Source organism: Odocoileus virginianus, chromosome 8 (genome assembly GCF_023699985.2).
Source record: "Odocoileus virginianus isolate 20LAN1187 ecotype Illinois chromosome 8, Ovbor_1.2, whole genome shotgun sequence".
Classification (NCBI taxonomy): domain Eukaryota; kingdom Metazoa; phylum Chordata; class Mammalia; order Artiodactyla; family Cervidae; genus Odocoileus; species Odocoileus virginianus.
The window spans coordinates 58,387,886-58,411,583 of NC_069681.1; the positions used below are offsets into that span (position 1 = coordinate 58,387,886).

A 23,698-nucleotide genomic window follows, 5' to 3' on the forward strand; every position below is an offset into this window, starting at 1 on the left:
GGACTGATGTTTGTCGAGTAACTAGTATGTGCCAGGTCGTGAGCTGTGGTCAATATATTGTCTACATTCTCATTTCTGGGGCCCCTTGCCCAAAGGTTTTATTTTACCAGCTTAATAAATTACAAAAAGGGACTACACGAAAGTGAAGCAACCTGCCCCAAGTCATGTGACCTCCAAGTGTTCCTTCTCTCTGGCATTTGTTCTTGCATATTTTCCATGACCATCAGCACAGCCTTTCTTACAGGAGTAGGCATGCCATTCATTCATGTGAGATCCCAGAATTCTGGGCACAGAAGAATCCCTGAAATTTCTGTGTCATCCTCTGGATTACCCAATGAGCAAAGGATAGGGGGTGGAAATTTGTCCCTTGCTTTTTTTCCTGGGGAAAGGAAGGTAATGCTCGAACATAGGTATGTAATTATAGAATGTATCTAGGAAGTAATCTCCGTTGATGCTTTGCATGCTTTTCTTTTTTAATTCATCAGATCTTTGATATGATCTGGTATTAATAAATTGAATAGAAATTGGGTTTTTTTTTAATAAGGCATTGCTTTCTCTATGGACTCTACCTACCCTTGTTGAAGTGACTTCAATTAAAAGTTTGAAAAAAAAAGGTTTGAAACTTTTCAGTGGGATACAGAGAAGAATGATCACTGTTTAATCTTTATTCATAAATCATGAAAATTATGTGCATTTCATATGCAGATGTTAGATTATGGAATCACATATACTCAAAATGGACAATAAGCAAGTTCCCTTGTCTATTTATTTATTTTCTATTTATTGTGAGAGGCATCTTTAAAATAAGATATTCATATAGATGTGATTTCCCGACTGCCTATGGTCTATATTTAAAAATATCTGAACCTTAGTTTGCTTCTCTACAGAGTGATGTGTGTGCCGTGGAAATCCGCGTGTCTTTTCTCAGCAGTGAGATGTCTCGTGCCATACAGGTTCAGAGAAGAGACTGGAGGTGTCACCTGTTACCTAGCAACAAGCTTACTGCTTTGTGTCTTTACTGTCTTTTCATTTTAAGTCAAAATAGCTCTGAAAATGTAGCACTTAGATTTGCATTTATCTCCAGAAATATTTAGATTAACCTTCAAATATTTTTAGTTCCCAAGATAACTCACCACGACAGGTGAAACAGAAATAACTTTAAATGAAAAGAGGCAATTTATAGATCGGAAACCTTGATACAGGGTAAGGCCAACCTGGATCCTCTTATATAATATCTCAGACTGAAATGCACAGGCCTGCCTATGGGTTCGCTAATCAGCTCTAAAAGTTATAGTAACTGAGTTGAATGGTATATACATCTTTATAACTTGACTTTTTTTGTATCGGTGCTTGAAAACACAAGATCACAACTAATGAAGTAGTGATTTTATAAAGCTGAATCTGAATTCCAAATGGGATTACTATTCCAGCACCAGGATTCAAGTATTTGAAACAGAGCAAACTAAATTCCCTTTGGGCAAAGAGGAGTATACCCTGACTAGTCAGATGTCTATAAATACTTTTGAAATGTGTTTTTCTGTCTCTCCTTAAAGATACATAAAGGGATTCTCAGAGGGACTAGCAACAAGTGTACTTGCGGATCCTGAAGTATTAAGAATGTATTAACAGTAGCCTTTAAATACTGAGAACATAATAGATCATTTAAGTTGTGATGAAGAGCTAGCAGCCTGTTACCGGAGGGTAATATGATGCCTGTACTCCGAGGTAATTATTCCGAAGTAACTCCTTATTCATTAAGAAGGAGAGCATTCACTTTCCTTCTGGCCAAGGTCATCTCTGTTATCTAGGATGTGTGTGTGTGTGTGTGTGTGTGTGTGTGTGTGTGCTGATTCGCTTAGTCATCTCTGACTCTTTGTGACTCCATGAACTGTAGTGCCCCAGGCTCCTCTGCCCATGGAATTTTCCAGGCAAGAATACTGGAGTGGATTGCCATTTCCTACTCCAGAGTATCTTGCCGACCCAGAGATCGAACCCGCGTCTCCTGCATTGGCAGGCGGATTCTTTACCACTGAGCTGATATTCTCTTTGAATTTTTATCGAAGCTGGCTGGCCGTGTGTGAAAACCTTAGGGAAGAAACCAAGCATTAAAAAGTGAAGATTGTGGACAGTCATTCTTTATGGCTTATAGCTACTGAAAAGAAACATGTATAAGTAGAATTTCATGAAAAGAAAAATAAACCAGTATTTACGACTGGTTCCAAGAAGCAACATTTTTGTTTAAAAGTAAATATAAAATTCTTTCTAAAATATGTTATGCCTTTTGTTACTTCTTGTGTTTCTCATATTAGGATAAGATGACTGCCCTTGGTTTTTCCTCACCTGACGATTGAGAATCACTTTTGGAGCCAGGGAAATGAAGGCCAAAAGCAAGCATGATGAGTTTCTTGATGAGGAAGGTGGACTTTAAAACTTCTGGACTTAGTGGATAATTTCACAAGCCTGTTTGGCAGAGTTTAGTCTTTTAATTAGGAAATTGATGAGATAATAACTGTTAGTGGAAATATGCCAATTTTCTATTTTATATCATGGTCTGGGTTTTGATGGGGATTTGGGGAACAACCCAAAGGTCCCTTGGCAGGAATAAAATCCATCTATTATATCTGGTGGTCTTAATTTGGGGAATTTCTGTTGTTTTCCTGTTTAATATTTGGGCCATTGATGAAGGAGTGATAATTCTTATGAGTACTTAATGTATATAATAGTGCAGACTGTTGTATTACAGAAATTACTTCAGTTAGGGTGTATAGGATGGAGAGGTAAATCAAGTATTATCTTTGCTTCTGTGGAGAATAAAGTTGAGCCTCAAGGTTGATTGAGTTGTTTACTGTCACATGCTAAAAGATAAGAGAGGATAAACTAGGGACAGGTTTTCTCAAGCTTAAACTGCGTCTGTTTTCTGTCATTTGTGCTACTTAAAGTATCGGGTGGCCACCACAGAGCAAAGGACGATGGTGAGTGTTCGTTGAAGAGCTTGAATTGAATGGCAAGCAGAAGTTAGCATTGTACCAAGCTTAAAATATACTGTTGTTGTTCAGTCTCTGAGTTGTGTCTGTCTGTGACCTCATGAACTGCAGCACACCAGGCTCCCCTGTCCCTTACTATCTCCTGAAGTTTGCTCAAACTCACGTCCATTGAGTCGATGATGCCATCCAGCCATCTCATCCTTTGTCTCCTCCCCCTCCTGTTGCCCTCAATCTTGCCCCACATCAGGAGCTTTACCAGTGAGTAGGCTCTTCACATCAGGTGGCCACAGTATGAACTGAAGTCTTCTTTTAATCTGTAGGTGGTTACAATGAAAAGCTGCGAAGAGCCATGCTGCAACATTTGAGTCTAATTCAGGGGTTTTATAAGGACTCTACCACTATCTGACTTGTTAATTTGCATATGAAATTAACCTCTGATCATCATTGTCAAATGGATCTTAAAATTGTTGGTGTGCTCAACTTGCAGAACTGGCTTCAGAATAAATACTGTCATTAGGATACTTGGTCAATCCCCTAATGCTGTAAAAATGTATGATATTATGTATAACTCACAAAATTGAATGCTTATTGTAGTATGTAGCTTAATTGCATATAAAAAGTACAAATTACATAGTTAAGGCCTTAGTTCCTTGGTTGGACTTCCCCAGTGGTTCAGCATTAAAGAATCCACCTGCAATACAGGAGACACAGTAGATAGAGCTTCCATCCCCGGGTCGGGAAGGTCCCCCTGGAGAAGGAAATGGCAACCCACTCCAGTTATTCTTACCTGGGAAATCCCATGGGCAGAGGAGGCTGGCAGTCTGTGCAGTCACAGAGTTGGACATGACTGAGCACTCATGTATGCAAATTCCTTGGTTAAGAAATATCCACACACTTGATGTAAAAGGGAGTTTCTTTTTCTTTCCTCATCCTTAGCTTCTCTTACTCATTTGGCAAACCTTTATTAATCTCATAAAGCTTGCACGGCAGTGAGCTGTGTGCTGGGAAGTAGATGGTAGTAGAACTGGGTTAGCATGTGCTGCTTCTGCTGGTGGGAATATAAATTGGTGTGAAAGTGATGTTTCTCGGTCATGTCCGACTCTTTGCGACCCCATGAACTGTAGCCTACCAGGCTTCTCTGCCCATGGGATTTTCCAGGCAAGGGTACTGGAGTAGGTTGCCATTTCCTTCTCTAGGGGATCTTCCCAACCCAGGGATCGAACCCAGGTCTCCCTCAATGCAGGCAGACACCTCACCATCTGAGCCACCACAGGAGCTAGCCTGTATAAAAAGCAAGTTGAGTAATATATTTTGAAAGGCTGAAAAATGCTTATATTACTCTGATCCAGGAATGATACTTCCGTGACTGCATTCTAAGGCAGTAATTAAAGGTGCACATCAGGTCAGCTGAGTACAGTGGTGTCGGATACGGATTCCTGGCCTAGGGGTAAATACTACCCTGGGCTTCCCTGGCCAGGCCCCACCTCCAAATGAGTCTGTCTATGTCTTCCCAGAGCCAGCATCCTTTCTAGTTTCCCAAAGGCATCCTTCAGGCTGGCAGAGGTCCTATGTACATGATTTACACAGAAGGATGTGTATTGTCAGTAATAGTAAAAAATTGTAAACTGCTAGAGAAGAATGAGGGAGTAAATAATCCTGTATCTTTATAATGGAGTACTATGAATTTGGAGGTAAAGCATTAATGAGTTGAATGTCATGTCAAAATGTTCGTAGTTTATTAAAGTGTGAAAAAGTTATAGAACCAGGATGTCAGCTTCAGTGAGTTTTGAAGTACCTGATAACTTTCTGCTGAGAAGTTGCAATTGATGGATTGAAACAGGTTTTGAAGACTAGAAAGGACAAGATGTATTTGATAGAAACATGATGTTCTAGATAACTTCTAGAGCAAGGAATATCTTTCAAGGGATAGCCTATTATGATTTCATGATATAAAACAGAAGAATTATCCTTTGAATTTCAGGAAAATATTTGTTTGTCATTGTCATATTAAAATATTGCATTTATGTTCTGTTGCTTCTTAGTGGCACTTCTAGTAGTGGTGAAAACTGTACAGTATATTAGGGGATGTGTGTTTGAGTCAGAAGAGGCATATCTTTATAATCTAGAGGGAGAGATGAAAGGAGATAGGGCAGGAGGAAGAAAGAGTCATTGCTTGATCAATTGATTGATTTAAAACTGGAATGATATTAAGGGCCACTTCATCTTCCAGACCAAGCCCATGAAACATATACATTCTGGTATATTTCTTTTAAGGCTTTTTGCGTTTCCACACATTTTCTGCTCAGATGTGTGGAAACACATGCAAAGGCAACATGGCTGGATACTCCCTGTGTAGGCATTGGCACAGAATGGGTACTGCTTAAGAACTCTAAGGCGTATCCCCTCTGAGTTTAATTCCAAGTGAAAAAAAAAAAAAGAACTGTGCCTAATAAGCTGGCTTAACTGAATGCCAAAAAAAATTTTGCCTTGTGAAATGGAAATTCTGAAGCAAGTTACATAATACTGAGAGAGAATAAATAGGAGGACTTTTGAGATGTATCCAAATGGGGCAAATGGTGTATTGTAATCGAAACTCTCCAGTCCAGCGATATTTAATTCTGTTTGCTGAGATCCACATGGTCTTGGGGATTTGGAAGCTTTTAGATGCAACATAAATATTTACTTTATGTTTGTTTAATTTTTAAGTAGTGACATATTTTAACTCAGATCAATTTTTAAAAAGTTACTTGGGTATTGGCCAAGATGGAGTCACCAACAAGTATTCATGTTAATTATTCTGCACATTTGTATCAGCTATAAAGAGGTGAAAGGAGACAATTTCCTCTGGAAAACAATGTTTCTTTAACAGTCTCTTAGTTACTAAGAATAATGGAGCCAGCTACTTCAGCTGAAACATTTGTGACTTCTCTTTCAGATACTCACTTTGCTTTTAAACCAGTTTGTCATTTTACCCCCACCCTTCTCTCCCTGTTTCATCCCTCTTTTTCTTCTCTCCCTCCTTTATCTTTATGCAGATTTTCATACCTTGTGCCCGGGATCTGTCAGTAGTGTCCTAGCTGGAGTCCTGCCTCTGTTTCTGCACTTCTCCATTTTCGCCTTTCCATGGCTGTTAAAGAGGAGGCAAAGGCCAAAACCGTTTTTCAGCTATCACTTTTATTATGTCACTCCACTAATCAAGAGCTTAAAAAAATTGCAGACTCAAGATTTTCTTTTCTTTCCTCCAATGGCAGAATGTTACCAACATGTGCAACATTTTTTAAAATCATTTTTTAAAATTGAAGTATAGCTGAAGTGCAATATTATACAAGTTACTGGTATGCAGTATAGCGAGTCACAACTTTTAAAGGTTACACTCCATTTATAGTTACAAAGTTTTGTCTATATTCCCTGTGTCATACAACATATCCTTGTAGCTTATTTTATAATAATAGTTTATGCTTCTTAATCCTGTACCACTATATTGTCTCTCTCTACTTCCCTTTCCACACTGATAACCACTAGTTTGTTCCCTTTATCAGTGAGTCTGCTGCTTTTTTATCTTCACTAGGTTGTTGTATTATTTAGATTGCACATGTAAGTGATATCACCAGTCTTTCTCTGTCTGACGTATTTCCCTAAGCATAATACCCTCCAAGTTCATCCATGTTGTTAAAAATCGCAAAACTCCATTCTTTATGGTTCAGTAGTTTTTCTTGTATATGTCTACCACATCTTTATCCGTTCATCTGTTGATGGTCATTCAGATTGTGTCCTTATCTTTGCAGTTATTTGCATTATTATAAATAATGCTGCCATGAACTTTGGGGTTCATGTATCTTTTTGAGTTAGTGTTTTTTTTTGTTTGTTTGTTTGTTTTGTTTTTGGATATATCCTGGAGTGCATTTACTGGGTCATACGGTGGATCTAATTTTAGTTTTTTGAGGACCCCATTGTCTGTACCAATGTACATTCCCACCAACAGTATACAAGGGTTTCCTTTTCTCACCCTTGCCAACATTTGTTATTTGTTTTCTTTTTGATGATAGTTATGCTAACAGGTATGAGGTGATATATTATTGTGGTTTTTAATTTACATTTCCCTGGTGATTAGCACCTTTTCATGAGCCTGTTGTTACCTGCATGTTCTCTTGGGAAAATGTCTACTCAGATCTTCTGCCCATTTTTAATTGGGTTACTTGTGTTTTTGATGTTGAGTTGTATGAACTATTTATATATTTTAGATATTAACCCCTTAGCAGTTCTCATTAAGTTTTTGTCTGCTTTCCTTTCAGGATCAATGTGACTCTAGAAACAAATGGATGAATGAATATCCATATGAAGAGGAAAACAATAAAGGTTGGTTAGTCAAATTATATAATTGCAGTGGCAGTCCTATTTTGAACATTAATTTGGGCAATTATTTTCATTAGTGCACTGCTTTGCCTATGAGGCAAAGGTCAATGCTTAGACACATTCATCTGTCTATAAAGTGTAAATTTTTTTTAAACCTCTAAATATAAAAAAATTACAAAGAAGCTAGACTTTTTTGTGCAAGTCAGGCTATCATCAGTTTCCAGAATCAAAACTGTTTTAAGAATCAACTTTAAAATGATAATTAGAAAATTGAAACTGATCACTTGGACCAAAAAAAAAAAAAAAAAACAAGCCAGATTTTCCTACCACAAGCATGATATTCATCTCAGCCCTGAATGGCATCTGATTGCTGTCAAATGCTGTCCTCTTTGCACCTGCAATCTTGGCTTTCTTCAGGGATAGGATAGGATGACAATGAGAGGCTTTTAACTTTGGCTTTTTCATAGCAAAGTTCAGGTATAAATTGGAGGGTGGTAAAAAAAAAAAAATGCCATGAATTTCAGTAGTTATCAAGTGCTGGCTATCACTTTGTGGTATTTATTTAAACTTACCTTGTACTGCATACTGGTCATAATACAAAAATCACACATTAATACTAAGAAAATGCAATATGTTAAACCATTTCTATTTCCTAAAGTCTGGTACAGAGGCATGTGACTCATAACCCTATATAGCTGCATAGCACATACAATTTCATACTTTCCTCCTTCCATTCCTCCCGCTACTTTCACATAAATGTACGTTATGTCTTTCTGCCAGCTCACCTTCACGTGTGTGCATGCTAAGTTGCTTCACTTGTGTCCGACTCTGTGACACCATGGACTCTAGCCCACCATACCCTCTGTTCATGGAATTCTCCAGGCAAGAATACTGGAGTGAGTTGCCATTCCCTTCTCCAGGGGATCTTCCCAACCCAGGGATCAAACCCAGGTCTCTTATGTCTTCTGCATTGGCAGGCGGGTTCTTTACCACCAGGGCCACCTGGGGAGATGGTGCTACTTAAAAATGATTTTCCAGATTATATCTTTCACTTGAAATTGCCTTCTTCCAACTCAACTTCCATTCATGATAAGAAATGTTAACAAATTAGATCTAGAAGGAACATATCTCAATAAAGGCCATATATGACAGGCCCACAGCTAATGTCATGCTCAGTGTTGAAAGTTTGAAAGCTTTTCCTGTAAGATCACAAATAAGTCAAGAGTGCCCACTCTTACCACTTACATCCAGGATAGTACTGGAAGTCCTAGCTAGAGCAATCACGTAAGATGAAGAAATAAAAGTTACCTGAATTGGAAAGGAAGATGTAAAATTGTCTTTATTTGCAGATGCCTTGATTTTATATAGAGAAAATTTTAAAGACTCAACCAAAAGACTGATAGATGATCAGTGAATTCAGTAAAGTTGCAAGATACAATATCAGCATATACAAAATTCGGTGGCATTTCTGTAAGCAACAAAATTTCTGAAAAAGAAATAAATTGATTCCACTTAGAGTAGCATCAAGGGCTTCCCTGGTGGCTCAGATGATAAAGTGTCTGCCTGCAATGTGGGAGACCCAGGTTTGATCCCTGGGTTGGGAACATCCTCTGGAGAAGGAAATGGCAACCCACTCCAATATTTTTGCCTGGAAAATTCCATGGATGCAGGAGCCTGGTGGGCTACAGTCCATGGAGTCGCAAAGAGTCAGACGCAACTGAACATCTTCACTTTCACTTTCTTTTCACAGTAGCATCAAACACAATAAAATACTTAGGTATAAATTTAACTTAGGAAGTGAAAGATCTCTATGCTGTAAACCACATGACATGGATGAAAGAAATGGAAGAAGACAAATAAATGGAGAAGTACTTCATGTTTATGGATTGTAAGAATTAATACTGTTAAAATGTTAATATTACTGAAAGATAGATTCAGTGCATTCCATATCAAAATTCCAGTGACATATTTTATAAAACTAGAAAAAATTTCTTAAATTCATATGGAACCATAGAAGACCTCGAATAGCCAAAGAAGTATGGAGAAAAAAAAAGCAGGGGGATGGTCTCACATTATTCTTTCTGATTCCAAGTTATACTGTAAAGTTATAGTCATCAAAACAGCATGGCACTCATAGAACAGAAACCAGCAAATAGACTGGTGGAACAGAATCGAGAGCCCAGAAGTAAACCCAAGCATATGTGATCAACTAATATTTGACAGGGGAACCAAGAATACTCAATGGAGAAGATGGTCTCTTCAATAAATGGTGTTATGATACTTGGATTTTCATGTGTGAAAGAATGAAATTGGACCCATATCTTACACCTGTCACAAACGTTGAATCAGTCAATTACAGACTTAAATGTAAGACTTGAGACAAAGAAACTCTTATAAGAAAACATAGGAACAAAATTTCTTGATATAGATCTTGCTAATGTTTTGGATATGACACCTAAAGTACAAGCAACAAAATAAACAAATGGGATTATATCAAACTAAAAAGTTTCTTCACCATAGGAAACCATCAAAAAGTGTAAAGACAACCTACAGAATGGAAAAAACAATATTTGCAAACTATATATCTGATGAGGAAGGGTTTAATATCCAAAAATATAATGTTCACTTGTTACTCAATAGAAAAAAAAACCCAAATAACCAAATAAATGGTCAAAAGTCTGAATATGATATTTCTCCAGAGAAGATGTATCAATAGCCGGGTTCATAAAAACATGCTGAATATCATTTAGGCATTTAGGGGAATGCAAACTAAAACTACAGTGATATAACATCATACACCTTTTAGAATGACCATAAGTAAAGAGAGAAGAGATAATGCTGGTGTGGATGCAGAGAAAAGGGATGTGTACGCTGATTGGTAGGATTGTTAATTGGTGCAGTCACTATGGAAATTTTATGGAAGATCCTCAAGAAATTAAGGCCAACTACCATGTAATCCAGCAGTTCCACTTCTAGGGAAGTATCTAAAGGTAATAAAAACACTCAACAAAAGATATTTGCACCCCCAATGATCATTGCAGCATTATTTATAGCAACCAAGATATTGAAACAACCTCTGTGTGTGTCAACAGATGAATGGGTAAATAGGATGTGGGGGGTGTGTGTGTATATATGTATGTATATATATAAACACATATAATGGAGTATTAGTCAGTCATTAAAATGAGGAAATCCTACTATTTATGACAACATGGATGGACCTTGAAGGCATTATACTAACTGAAATAAAGACAGATACAAATGCTGTGTGATCTCACTTGTATATGGAATCTTTAAAAAAGAAAAAAAGTGCCTTTTTCCTCCCTTGCTAAAATTTCTCCTTTGTAATATTTGTTTCTGGAAAATACTCTAGAAGGGAGTATCAGTTCAGAGATGATACAAGGGAGATTTCTGGGTGTGTGGTAATGTTCTTTTTTTATGAGCTTATTATTACCTATATAGATGAATTAACTTTGTAATAACTGATTGTACTGTGTACTTACTTGTATGTGGATTAGTGGTGTGTTTGTAAACTGACTCTAGGGCTCTGGATGTGAAGGCCTGATCTGAAGTGTTTGTCAGTTCCTATGGTGTAAATATTCCCACCGGTTTCAGTGGTTTAAAAAAGAACTTGCAAGATTCTTAAAATTTAACAGTTGGCTCTTATGAGCTGGTGATGAGCTAACTCCAGCAACTACTGATAATTGCATTTATAATGTAAAGATAAACAGTTTTCTATACTCCTAAGACAAATAGGGCAAATGTAAATTTAAATAGTCTCAGCTCATTCCTCTGTCAATGTGGAAATCTTCACTCATTGTCATACAGAAAGTTATCACTTTCCTTATATATGAATTTAATACTGTATTTATGTTTTTCTTCAGTTATTAAATTTTTATGTTTGAATGGATTAGTGTTGTTTTGTACGTTTATACATTTTGACAATGTCATTGTTCTGTAACTAATTTTATGACAACTAAGGATGATGGCGAAGAGAATCATTGTATTAATACCCTGAGGATAAACTGAAGATACTCTCTTGATTAGCTATAATATATTATGTGTGATTCATTCTAAATGATCATGCCTCATAGCTCATAATTCATGAGTTCAGAAGACTTTATAGAGGGAGGCACAGTGAGTATTTCACTTAATGTGTTTGTCCTGATGAATTACGTTATCATGCTGTTTTTCATATTTTTAAATCTGTGTTTTCAGTTATAGAGGCTTTAGAACAAATTCATTGATACTTGTTTTTAAACCTGCTTGGATCAGGTGGTGTTAGTTTTCATAAGGTCTGATCCAGAGAGAAAATTGCAGTTTGGAAATTTATCTTTTCTATATTTCACATATATTCCCAAGGTCAGTTTTAAGATGACGTTTTTAAAATGTCAGCAGTGGATGCAACATTTCCACTGTCTACATAATTGAAAAGGGATTTGAATATGGCTCTTAAAACTATTTTGTACGTTTCCAATTTGCCAGTGGTGATAAAATCTTGCCAGAGCTACAGAATATGATGTGGTGCCTTTCTGCTTAGGTTCTAACATTTAAACAGCCTGAATAGCATTTGTAAAATTTCTTTTGTGGCCATATCAAGAGTCTTCTAGAAGCAGTCTTCCTTTCCCTTGCCCATCAATGAATCAATAATGTATAAATATAAATATATATAGTGTATAAATATATATTTATATAAAATATATCTATATAAATTCACATTAAATTCTTTAGTCAGTTTTTAAATTCTTTCTTTTTTGTCCCTATACCATCTGCCATTAGATAATATTAAATAAATTCTAAAAAGATTCCAGTTATCATTAATTTCTACTCCCATATCTCAGCATAAAACCTGGTCTATAAGCTCTTTAACGTATTTTAGCAATTTCTCTCATTGTAAATGTTTGTGGACCTGACTCCACAGACCTGACTTTGCTCCACTGTTTTCCAGCCATTTCAGTATGTTACCCAGTACTCTGAGCAGCTGGTTCAGAGCAGGTGTCCAGAACATATGCATGTGTATACATTAGTCCAGCTTATCAGAATTCATGTTCAAACTTTTGCTCCAGTGTTGGCAGTGGATAAGTTTGGAAAGCAAGAGGACAAGGGCACACCTTTCTGAGGAAGTTTTAATTCCCTACCAAAAGTTTGTTTCATAGCAATGGACAGGTATAATGTGGTTACTTCAAATTTCTTCTCCATAAAGTTTCAAGACGTTCATCACACAAAGTAGAAAACTGTACCAGCAACAAGCCACTCTTTTCTCCCATTTTGAGCTAAGATGGCATAATTGTTGAGAAAGCCCAGGTTGATATAAGTGAACTATATTGTCAGCACTGTGCTACTCTGCATTTAGGTAGTCACCTGGACCAGAAACATGGAATCAGAAAAAGTGAGGTCTTGCTCTGCAGTTCTTTGTCTGTAGTATCTTGGGCCAGTGACTTCTTCCTGAATTTTAATTATCTGAACTGCAATGTGGAGAAATAACACCTGTCCTGCCTATTTCAAGAGTTGTAATAGGGGTGAAAGGAAATGCTACATATTTGTGAAGATAATTCAGAGCTGTGGAGTCCTAAAGGTGTGGGTGGTGCTTGATAGTCTTATGTATATAGGATAAGACAGAGATTCATGACTTTCTTGTATGATGTCACATCAAAGTCAAGTATTTTAAGAACTGAGAGTGCCCATGAAGGTCATCAAGTCTAACATGTACTTGATATATGGCTTTCTTCCATAAGAGTTGGTTGGTTACTTGAGCACTGTATCTTGAGTACTCTGTGCAATTTCTTCCTGCATGTGGAAGTTCATCCTGTTTCCAGGCATACTAGTTATATTAAAAGTTTTTTTCTTGAGCCTAATCAGTAAATTTGATAATGATCCAAACTAACAGGTGTATCTCATATTTATTAAAATATCATCCTTTGTGAGGTCATTCTTCTGTCAAGTCCCTTAACTCTTCGCTGTCTAGTTTCTTAGACCTGGGGTATAAGAACAAAATGATATACAGGGATTTGAGAAAGATTGTGCCATTATTGAAGTAGGATAAAAGCTTTATTATTTGAAAAGATGATGCATTACTCATTTAAAAAACACTACAGCATACAAAGCCCCATCACTTCTTTGCCTCATACTTGTTGGCATTTGGTGAGCATTATTGATGGCATCTGTGTGTACATATATACAAGAAAATAGAGATGGTTTTGCAAATGTAGGACCATATTTATATTTTGCTTCTAATGTAGAGTTATTTTTTGTTTGCTTCTGATGTAATGGAAGATTTAGAAACTGGGTTTAAACCAAAGAATTTACTATTTTTAAGTTAATATCCTCTCACCAAAGTGATGCTATTACTTGAGAATTAAGGGAAAGACCATAAATAAATAAATAAATAAATAAATAAATAAACTGCTTTGAATTCTGGTATTTCTGTCTTCTTTAATGACTGAGTTTAACTCTAAAGAACATCTTTTGACTTCTGCTATGAAAGATGGGTAGATTAATGACATTTCTTTTTAACTTGCTTTTCTTTTCTTCTTTTACTGTCTGCTTAAAATTTAGGTTATTAATATTTATTTTCTGATTGCTAACTATAGTTATCAAAACTATTTAGTCTGAATTCTTCTTTTTCTCAGAAATATGGAAACGCTGCTTTATTGTCATCTGGCATTTGGTGTCACTGTGAAGCCTGAAGCAAACTGATCTTTGCACTTGTTCTTGTTTTGCTTTTTGTTCAGATGTCCATGGATTATTTTTAGTAAGCTAGAAAGACGACGTTCAGTAACTTCATCAGTTTTTCTTCTCATTTTTTCTCATTCTGTATCAGTTTTTCTTGGATCTTGCCATTTAACTCTGAGAAGCAGACTCTCTTTTTATGTCCTCATATTTAAATACTGGGCTTCCTTTGTGGCTCAGCTGGTAAAGAATTCCCCCTCTATGTGGGAGACCTGGGTTTAATCCCTGGGTTGGGAAGATCCCCCAGAGAAGGGAAAGGCTACCCACTCCAGTGTTCTGGCCTGCAGAATTCCATGAACTGAAGGTATCTTTTCCTTTTGTTCTCTTCTTTATTAACTCTGAAGATAGCTATAACATTTCTCCTTGGTTTTTTGTATCATCTTTAACTTTTTTATTTCACTTGAGTGTTCATTCTCATTCAGTATTTTTTCTTGCTATATTTTCAGCTAAATTCTTTGTTATTTTTTAGTTTCTAAAGTGGCTTTTCATCTCTGTAGTATTTTATAACCCTGTCCATTTATTTTCATCTGATTCAGGTATCTTGTATTTTATCATTTGGGCCCTTGTACTTCTTTCCTGAACATTATTTTCTTTTAAAGCAAGAGCCGTTTGTTAAAATTATTACTATTATTATTGTGTCTGTGAAGTGTTATTTAAATTCTTCATCTGTTTCCTTGGGTAGTTCTTATGATGTTTGTTCTTCATTGGCCTCTTTCTTCCCTTTCTGTCTTGCTTTTGATATTTGCTACTTTTATGCACAGTTTCCTTGTGGCCTGTCTCTGGTTTTTACCCATCTTTGAATGGGGCCAGTAGTTTCCAGGGTGGCAGGTGGTATTGTGGGTAGGGGCACCAACCGTTTTGGACAGGAGCCAGCTGTGATGGTTAAGTTGTATGTCAGCTTGACTAGGCCACAGGGTGCCCACATACAGCATTATTTCTGGGTATATCTTGGAGAATATTTCTAGGTGAGGTTGGCATTTCAACCAGTGGACTCAAAAAGCAGATGGCCCTGCCCAGTGTGGTGGGCATCATCTAATCTGTTGAGGGGCCTGAATAAAACAAAAATGGAGGAAGGAAGGGATCAGTCCCTTCTTAGCTGCTTAAGCTGGGATATCAGCCTCCTCCTGGCCTTGGACGTGGATTCACATCATCCGCTCCCTTGGTTCCCAGGCCTTTGGACTTGGACTGGAATTACACCACTAGATTTCCCGGTCTCCAGCTTGTCGATGCAGATCATGGGACTTCTCAGTCTGCATAATCACATGAGCCAATTATTACAGTTATTCATGTATCTCATATATAGATGTTTTGTGTTCAGGTGCTTAGTCATGTCCAATTCTTTGTGGCCCCATGGACTGTAGCCTGCCAGGCTCCTCTGCCCATGAAATTTTTCAGATGAGACTACTAGAGTGGGGTGCCATCCTGGTGCCATCCTACTCTAGGGAATCTTCACCACCCAGAAATCGAACCTCTGTTTCTTGAGTGTCCTGCATTGGCAGGTGGATTCTTAACCATATACCTGCCATACATACACATATACCATATACCTGCCATACATACACATATACCTGCCATACATATGCATATACCATATACCTGCCATACATACGCGTATACCATATACCTGCCATACGTACGCGTATACCATATACCTGCCATACGTACGCGTGTACCATATACCTGCCATACGTACGCGTGTACCATATACCTGCCATACGTTCGCGTGTACCATATACCTGCCATACGCGTGTACCATATACCTGCCATACGTACGCGTGTACCATATACCTGCCATACGTACGCGTGTACCATATACCTGCCATGTGGTGCACATGCCATATATATACAGACACACATATACATACGTACACACACACATATATGTGTGTATATATATATCCCCTATTCCATTTCTCTGGAGAATTCTCACTAATATAAAATAAGCTGTCAGCATTCTGTGAGTGAAACAAACAAATGCTGTACCAACTAACTGCATCATACCTAGTCAGCTCAGGATTTTATTTCCTCCAAGAGAAAGCCAGATGTGTCTATGTCTTATCAACACAGAGTAACAGTTTGGAAATCCCTAGTTAGACCCTGAAACCAGAAGCTGAACTATAAAGTAGGTACCCTCAGGTACGTGAGTATATCCCAGCATTTCTTCAGTCAAAGGAAATAACACACACACAATTACTGGCCTGAAAAGCAGATTTTCCTAAAGTCAAGCAGACACAATTGTAATGTGTAAAATTACAATCATGATGTAAAACGATGAAAATGACTATTTTAATGACAACATAGTAGCTAGCAGACAGTATGCAAATCCTTTAGCGTTTTTTCTCATTTAACTTTCACAGTAACTATATGGACATATAAAATTAACCGTCACATCTATGCTGTAGTGTGAATGGGTTTAGTAATCATATACTTAGAAGCTGTTATTTGTTAGTTATTGGGCTACAAAGACAAATTATATTTAGACCCCGATTTCAGGGTTACATCATCTCAGGAAAAGGCAAATAAGTTATTACAATCTTGATATGATTAGTGCTGTGATTTAGTGAATCCTAGGGAGTTGATTTGAGCCGTAGAAGTCTTCGCTTGTGAAGTGACCTTTGACCTGGGCCTTGAATGATGATGTCACAATGACTGGAAGAAATAGAAAAAAGTCATAATATCCTGTTTAAAAATAAAAAATTCTAAGTAAACATAAAAGTATATTGTCTTTCCTTTGGGCACAAAAGTGCCCTGCATACTTTCCTTTTTAGAGTTAAAGGTAAATGTGATATTCAGTGACACTATTCAATATTTCAACCAAAATCTGTTGAGGCTCACTTGTGTGTCTAAATGATTTTTTCTTTCTTTCCACCTCTGTCTCTCTCCTGTTATGTCTGCCTCTCTCACATTTTCATTCTCTGGCCTTTTGATTATAGTGGCTCTTCAGCTAAGCTTTATGTCATCCTATTTAGAGTACATTACGAAGGTAGTTTATATAATGTATTTTGCCAGAAATTTTCAGGAGTGATCATAAAAATGATATGAACATCTTTTAAACATAACCATTTCAGTTGAACAGTTTTGATTTAATGAGAACATCAGAGTATTAAAGCAACAGGGTGATTGTTCAAAACATTTGTTGAAATATAACATCTATCTGGTTTAATTTTGTTATTCTCAACCTGTGTGCATTTTTTTTAAAAAAGTGTAGCCTCCTTCACTTTCCCCCTGTTGATGTTAGCTGAGAATTAATTTCTTACTGTTCTCGAAAGAGACACTTGTTTAGTAAAATCATGAATAATTATTGACTCAACAATGAGAGTGGTTCTTTTCCGTATACATAATTTAGTCCTTCAGTATAATTTATGCCCTAATAGAAGTAAAACTCACAAATATTACAGTTTAAGAGTCAACTGGTTACTTATATTCACAATGCTTTGTTTCCCTGGAATTTTAGATCTGGTACCAAATTCTGTATCAGGCAAGGTTTACTCAGTGAAATCAAACCATGGGAGTGATAGAGAATATGGGATTTATTATGAGCATTTGACCATACCTATTTGTAGACAGTAGTTGAGCAAGTTAGACATGGTTGTTGCTTCTGTATTTTGGATATTAGACCTAAATCCACAGGGCAAGCAGTCGGCAAATATAGTGCTGGAGAAACGGGGGTGAACCAGAAGCCCTGAGGATAAGCTGAGTGCACACAGACTCCTCGCTGCTCCCTAGGCTGTAACCTCCAGGATGCTCTGAACCGCAGGGGAAGCGGGCGCCTCCGCTGAGTCAGACATATCAAGGTCGAGAATCCGATAAGCTGATGGAGAGCCTGTAGGCTGGCCCCGCTGCTGAGGCGCAGAGTGACAGTGGGCGTGCACTGCACCCACGTCTAGAGCATCTTCCTCCTGTAATGCGAACAGGAGGGCTGCTGCTCCTCTGCCTTCTTGAGTCCCACCAACATGTTCCTTGTAACCCAGGAGCAGTGCTGGCAGTGTAACCCAGGAGAGCTCAGCCAAGCTGTGACGGTTCATGACGGCTCATGGACTACTGAGTCCCTGTTGCCCATTCTCTCCATTTTCCTGCAGGAGTCTCCTTCCCAACTGTTCCCGCGTTCTGAGTATTAGACACCATCTATCTTTTCTGATTCCTGCCTTCTTAGTTGTTACTTCTGTTCCTGTCCGAGGACTGGAAGCACTGTACTTGGGACCCAGGCTTGTAGTGGAGATAACCTTCCACACAGAAAAGTCTCACCAGCTCTGGACAGCCATCTCCCTGGAGTCACTGTTTTTGAACTCTGCCCATCTTTTGAGAAACAGTAGGATCTCTGCTCATGTTTTGAGGAACTGCAGGATCCTTTGTGGCCTCATGGGGTACTTGACCAGTTTTGGGGGCTTCCCTGGTGGCTCAGAGGTTAAAGCGTCTGCCTGCAATGCGGGAGACCTGGGTTTGATTCCTGGGTTGGGAAGATCCCCTGGAGAAGGAAGTGACAACCCACTTCAGTATTCTTGCCTGGAGAATCCCATGGACAGAGGAGCCTGGTGGGCTACAGTCCACGGGGTCGCAAAGAGTCAGACACGACTGAGCGACTTCATTTTCACTTTCTGCTTCCTGTATTTTGATTGTTCATCTATAATGTCAGAGAATGGTCAGGCTTAGCCCAGGACCATGTGCCCATAGGGAGCTTTGATTGCAAGCATAGGAAGATCAGATATACCTTGAGAAAGAGGGGAGATTCTGATTTTATGCATGGTGAAATTAAGTGGGGTATCTGGATGTTAGGGGTTTTTTCAGGTGGTTCAGAGTAAAATTATGAGCAGGAATGAGATGGAGACGTCATACTTAGAGGGAATGGAAAATACCAGGGACCGTGTAGATTAGAGGTGAAATTGACGGGCAGTAACTAAACACAGTTGCTGGAGCGCAGCTAAGGACCAGGCAGTGTTAATTCACATTGGGTTGAGGAATCAGCAGGCATTAACACTGAGGGAAGAACATGGTGGGTTATTACAGGGCAAAGGGCAAAACTGATGGGACTGCAGAAATGGGAGCATGCTGGCACCAAGGACGGTGGAGCCTTCTGGACAGACTGGGAGGCCACGTGGCTCTCTTTCTTACATGTCAACTCTCCAGTGTTGGGGAGGCTTCCTCGAGGTCTGTGTTGAGCCATGGTCCGGAGCCAAGAAATCCTGTACAGTGGACATGCCTGGAACAGGAGTAGAGGAGAACATTTAGTGAGGTGGGTGAAGGTCAACAGGAAAAATGTATTAACTTTTTACTGAGCTTGAGGGGGAAAAGAAGAAAAGCTTTGAAAGTAACCTGTCTTCAGTTCCCCAAATTCCACCCATAACCCCAGGATGGACTTGATTCTGATTTGTGGTTTAGAGGAAGTTCAGAAGAAGCATTCTAATCTGATAGAGAATAAGAGAAATTTGTTGTTTTTCAGGTGCTCCGTCATGTTCAGTTCTTTGTGATCCCTTGGACTGCAGCATGCCAGGCGTCCCCGTCCTTCACCATCTCCCAGAGCTTGCTTAAACCCATGTCCTTTGAGTCGGTGATGCCATCCAATCATCTCGTCCTCTGTCGTCCCCTTCTCCTCCTACCTTTAGTATTTCCCAGCATTAGGGTCTTTTATAATGAGTCAGCTCTTCGCATCAGGTGGCCAAAGTATTGGAGTGTCAGCATCAGTCCTCCCAGTGCATATTCAGGACTGAATTCCTTTAGAATTGGCTGGTTTGATCTCCTTGCTGTGCAAGGGACTCTCAAGAGGCTTCTCCAACAACACAGTTCAAAAGCATCAATTCTTCAGCGTTCAGCCTTCTTTATGGTCGAACTCTCACATCCATACATGACTATTGGAAAAACCATAGCATTGTCTAGACGGACCTTTCTTGGCAAAGTAATGTCTCTGCTTTTTAATATGTTGCCTAGGTTGGTCATAACTTTTCTTCGAAGGAGCAAGTGTCTTTTGATTTCATGGCTGAAGTTAACCATCTGCAGTGATTTTGGAGACCAAGAGCAATTAGGTTGCTAAAAAACAGTTCAGATATTGGTAGAACATACCAGTTTATATTTTTGCATTTATAAGGTATGTGTGTTGGGGGGGGGGGGCAGGGAGACGTTGATTGATTCTAGTTTATGGGTTGATGGTTGCTAGATTTTTTTCTGAGTTTTAGTTACTTTTTAAATTTAATCACTGCATTGCTTTTAAACTGAACTGTGAGTGAAATGCACATTCCTGAAGACCAGAATCACACAAACTGAGACACGCTGCCTGCTTGTTCCCTTTGTGAACTCAGTTCTTTCCATTGGTGACTGCTTTTCATGGAAATTAATGTTGCTGACCTTTAGTTGGACATCACCAGATTTTACCATCACCAGATGGTAAAATAATGGAAATCAGATTGATTATATTCTTTGCAGCCAAACATGGAAAAGCTCTCTACAGTCAGCCAAAACAAGACTGGGAGCTGACTGTGGCTCAGATCACAAACTCCTTATTGCCAAATTCAGACTGAAATTGAAAGTAGGGAAAACCACTAGACCTTTCAGGTATGCCCTAAATCGAATCATTCATGATTATACTGTGAAAGTGACAAATAGATTCGAGAGATTAGATCTGATAGAGTGCCTGAAGAACTATGGATGGAGTTTTCTGACATTGTACAGGAGGCAGTGATCAAGACTCTCTAAGAAAATGAAATGCAAAAAGGCAAAATGGTTGTACAAGGAGGCCTTGCAAATAGCTGAGAAAAGAAGAGAAGCTGAAGAACAAGGGAGAAAAGGAAAGATATTCCCATTTGAATGCAGAGCTCCAAGGAATAGCAAGGAGAGATAAGAAAGCCTTCCTCTGTGATCAGTGCAAAGAAATAGAGGATAACAATAGAATGGGAAAGAATAGAGATCTCTTCAAGAAAATTAGAGATACCAAGGGAACATTTCATGCAAAGATGGGCTCAATGAAGGACAGAAATGGGATGGACCTAACAGAAGCAGAAGATATTAAGAAGAGATGGCAAGAATACACAGAAGAACTATACAAAAAAGATCTTCATGACCCAGATAATCACAATGGTGTGATCAGTCACCTAGAGCCAGACATCTTGGAATGCAAAGTCAAGTGGGCCTTAGGAAGCATCACTATGAACAAAGTTAGTGGAGGTGATATAATACCAGTTGAGCTATTTGAAATCCTAAAAGATGATGCTGTGAAAGTGGTGCACTCAATATGCCAGCAAATTTGGAAAACTCAGCAGTGGCTGCAGGACTGGAAAAGGTCAGTTTTCATCTTAATCCAGAACAAAGACAATGCGAAAGAGTGCTCCAACTACTGCACAATTGCACTCATCTCGCACACTAGTAAAGTAAGGCTCAAAATTCTCCAAGACAGGCTTCAACAGTACAGGAACTGTGAACTTCCAGATGTTCACGCTGGATTTTGAAAAGGCAGAGGAACTGGAGATTAAATTGCCATCATCCATTGAATTATTGAAAAAGCAATAGAAAAATATCTTACTTATGCTTTATTGACTACACCAAAGTCTTTGACTGTGTAGATCACAACAAATTGTGGAAAATTCTGAAAGAGATGGGAATACCAGGCCACCTTACCTGCCTCCTGAGGAATCTGTATGCAGGTCAAGAAGCAACAGTTAGAACTGACCATGGAACAACAGACTTGTTCCAAATCGGGAAAGGAGTACATCAAGGCTGTATATTGTCACCCTGCTTATTTAACTTATATGCAGAGTACATAATGAGATGGCCAGGTGGATGAAGCACAAGCAGGAATCAAGATTGCCGGGAGAAACATCAGTAACCTCAGATATGCAGATGATACCGCCCTTCTGGAAGAAAGTGAAGAACTAAAGAGCTGCTTGATGAAAGTGGAAGAGGAGAGTGAAAAAGTTGGCTTAAAACTCAACACTGAGAAAACTGATATCATGGCATCTACTCCCATCACTTCATGGCAAATAGATGGGGAAACAGTGAGAAACTTTATTTTCTTGGGCTCCAAAATCACTGCAGATGGTAACTTCAGCCATGAAATCAAAAGATGCTTGCTCCTTGGAAAAAAGCTATGACAAACCTAAACAGCATATTAAAAAGCAGAGACGTTACTTGACAAGAAAGGAACATCTAGTCAGAGCCATGGTTTTCCAGTAGTGATGTATGGATGTGAGAGTTGGACTACAAAGAAAGCTGAGCACTGAAGAATTGATGCTTTTGAACTGTGGTGTTGGAGAAGACTCTTGAGAATCCCTTGGACTGCAAGGAGATCCAACCACTCAATCCTAAAGGAAATCAGTCCTGAATATTCATTGGAAGGACTGATGCTGAATCTGAAACTCTAATACTTTGGCCACCTGATGCGAAGTATTGACTCATGGGAAAAGACCCTGATGCTGGGAAAGATTGAAGGTGGGAAAAGAAGGGGATGACAGAGGATGAGATTGTTGGATGGCTTCCCTGACTCAATGGACATGAGTTTGAGTAAGCTCCGGGAGTTGGTGATGGACAGGGAAGCCTGGCGTGCTGCAGTCCATGAAGTCAAAAGGAGTTGGACCTGACTGAGTGACTGAACTGAACTGAACGTATAGATAGAAAGGACAGACTGTCTTATTCATGTTTATAAACTCCTCTCTGCTCAACAATGTACTCATTTTGCAGAGGAGAAAATGATGGATGTTGGTGGGAGTCTAGCTTCTTCCCAGATTTTTACTTCCATCAGTGACAACCTTTATCATTCTCTGAAATTGCGAGAGACTTTCCTAAGGTTGTACTTCAGTTAGTAGAATATCATGTATTTAATTTTTGTTTCATAACATTTATTTGTACATCATTTCTAAAAGTGCCATTTAGAAAGGCCCCAGTAGAGAAATAATTGTGGAGGTGGTACTTGTGAAGGTATTTGTTTGGGAGGAGGAGAGGTTGAATGATGAGAGGTAGAGGGAAGTAAGCAAAAGTTGTTTTAAGCAATTAAATGATTTCCACTTATAATGTCTTCTGGTTCTATTATGGATCTGAAATGCTTGTTCATCTAACTAGGTAATTATTGCATCACCATCTCACCTGTTAATTCTCTCCATAGAATTCGAAGAAAACAGATATCAGATTTTCAGAGGTGACCCTGAAACTTTTCAGAGGTGACCCTGACATGCAGTTTCACAGCTCCCCAGCTCATTGCTGGCTAACTTGGTGCAAATAATCAAGGGGAGATAAAAAGAGAAAAGGCCAAGAGATTTGCAACTCAGAGTGTGAATTGACTCCCCTTCCCTGTTTCTAATCAATTATGCAACAACGCTTATTTTTTGTTTTGCTGGAAACAATATATGTTGTTGTAATGCAAGAATTTAATTATAGTGAAGTCTCTAGTGCTTTTTGAATGAGAAATTAAATCTCCATGTTACTTTGCTTCTAACTGTGAAACTGAGATACTGCAAAAGCCCCAGCAGAAGCTGCTGGTAACATTATATGCTCTTTCATTATTGAAATATGTTGAGCAGTAGAGAGGGGAGAATAAAGAGACCAGTGGGTTAGTGAATTGTCATTCTTTTTATGCTGGCTCCATCTTGTTCAGTAGTTCACCATGCAGGATCTATGCTTCAAGGAAATGATGTTGTTGCCCTCAAGAGCAGCTT

At 38.5% G+C, this 23,698-nt stretch overlaps 1 protein-coding gene across 9 annotated transcripts in view; it reads left to right on the forward strand.

Annotated features, from left to right (window-relative positions):
* Positions 1-23,698, forward strand: part of KLF12 (KLF transcription factor 12) — a 708,032-nt gene that overhangs the window by 355,509 nt on the left and 328,825 nt on the right. For all 9 annotated transcript variants that reach the window (XM_070471576.1, XM_070471581.1, XM_070471579.1 and 6 more), the window contains one exon: positions 7,277-7,340. In XM_070471576.1, coding sequence (XP_070327677.1) covers positions 7,308-7,340 — 33 coding nt within the window. In that variant the 5' untranslated portion in view covers positions 7,277-7,307. The remainder of the gene's footprint in view (positions 1-7,276; positions 7,341-23,698) is intronic.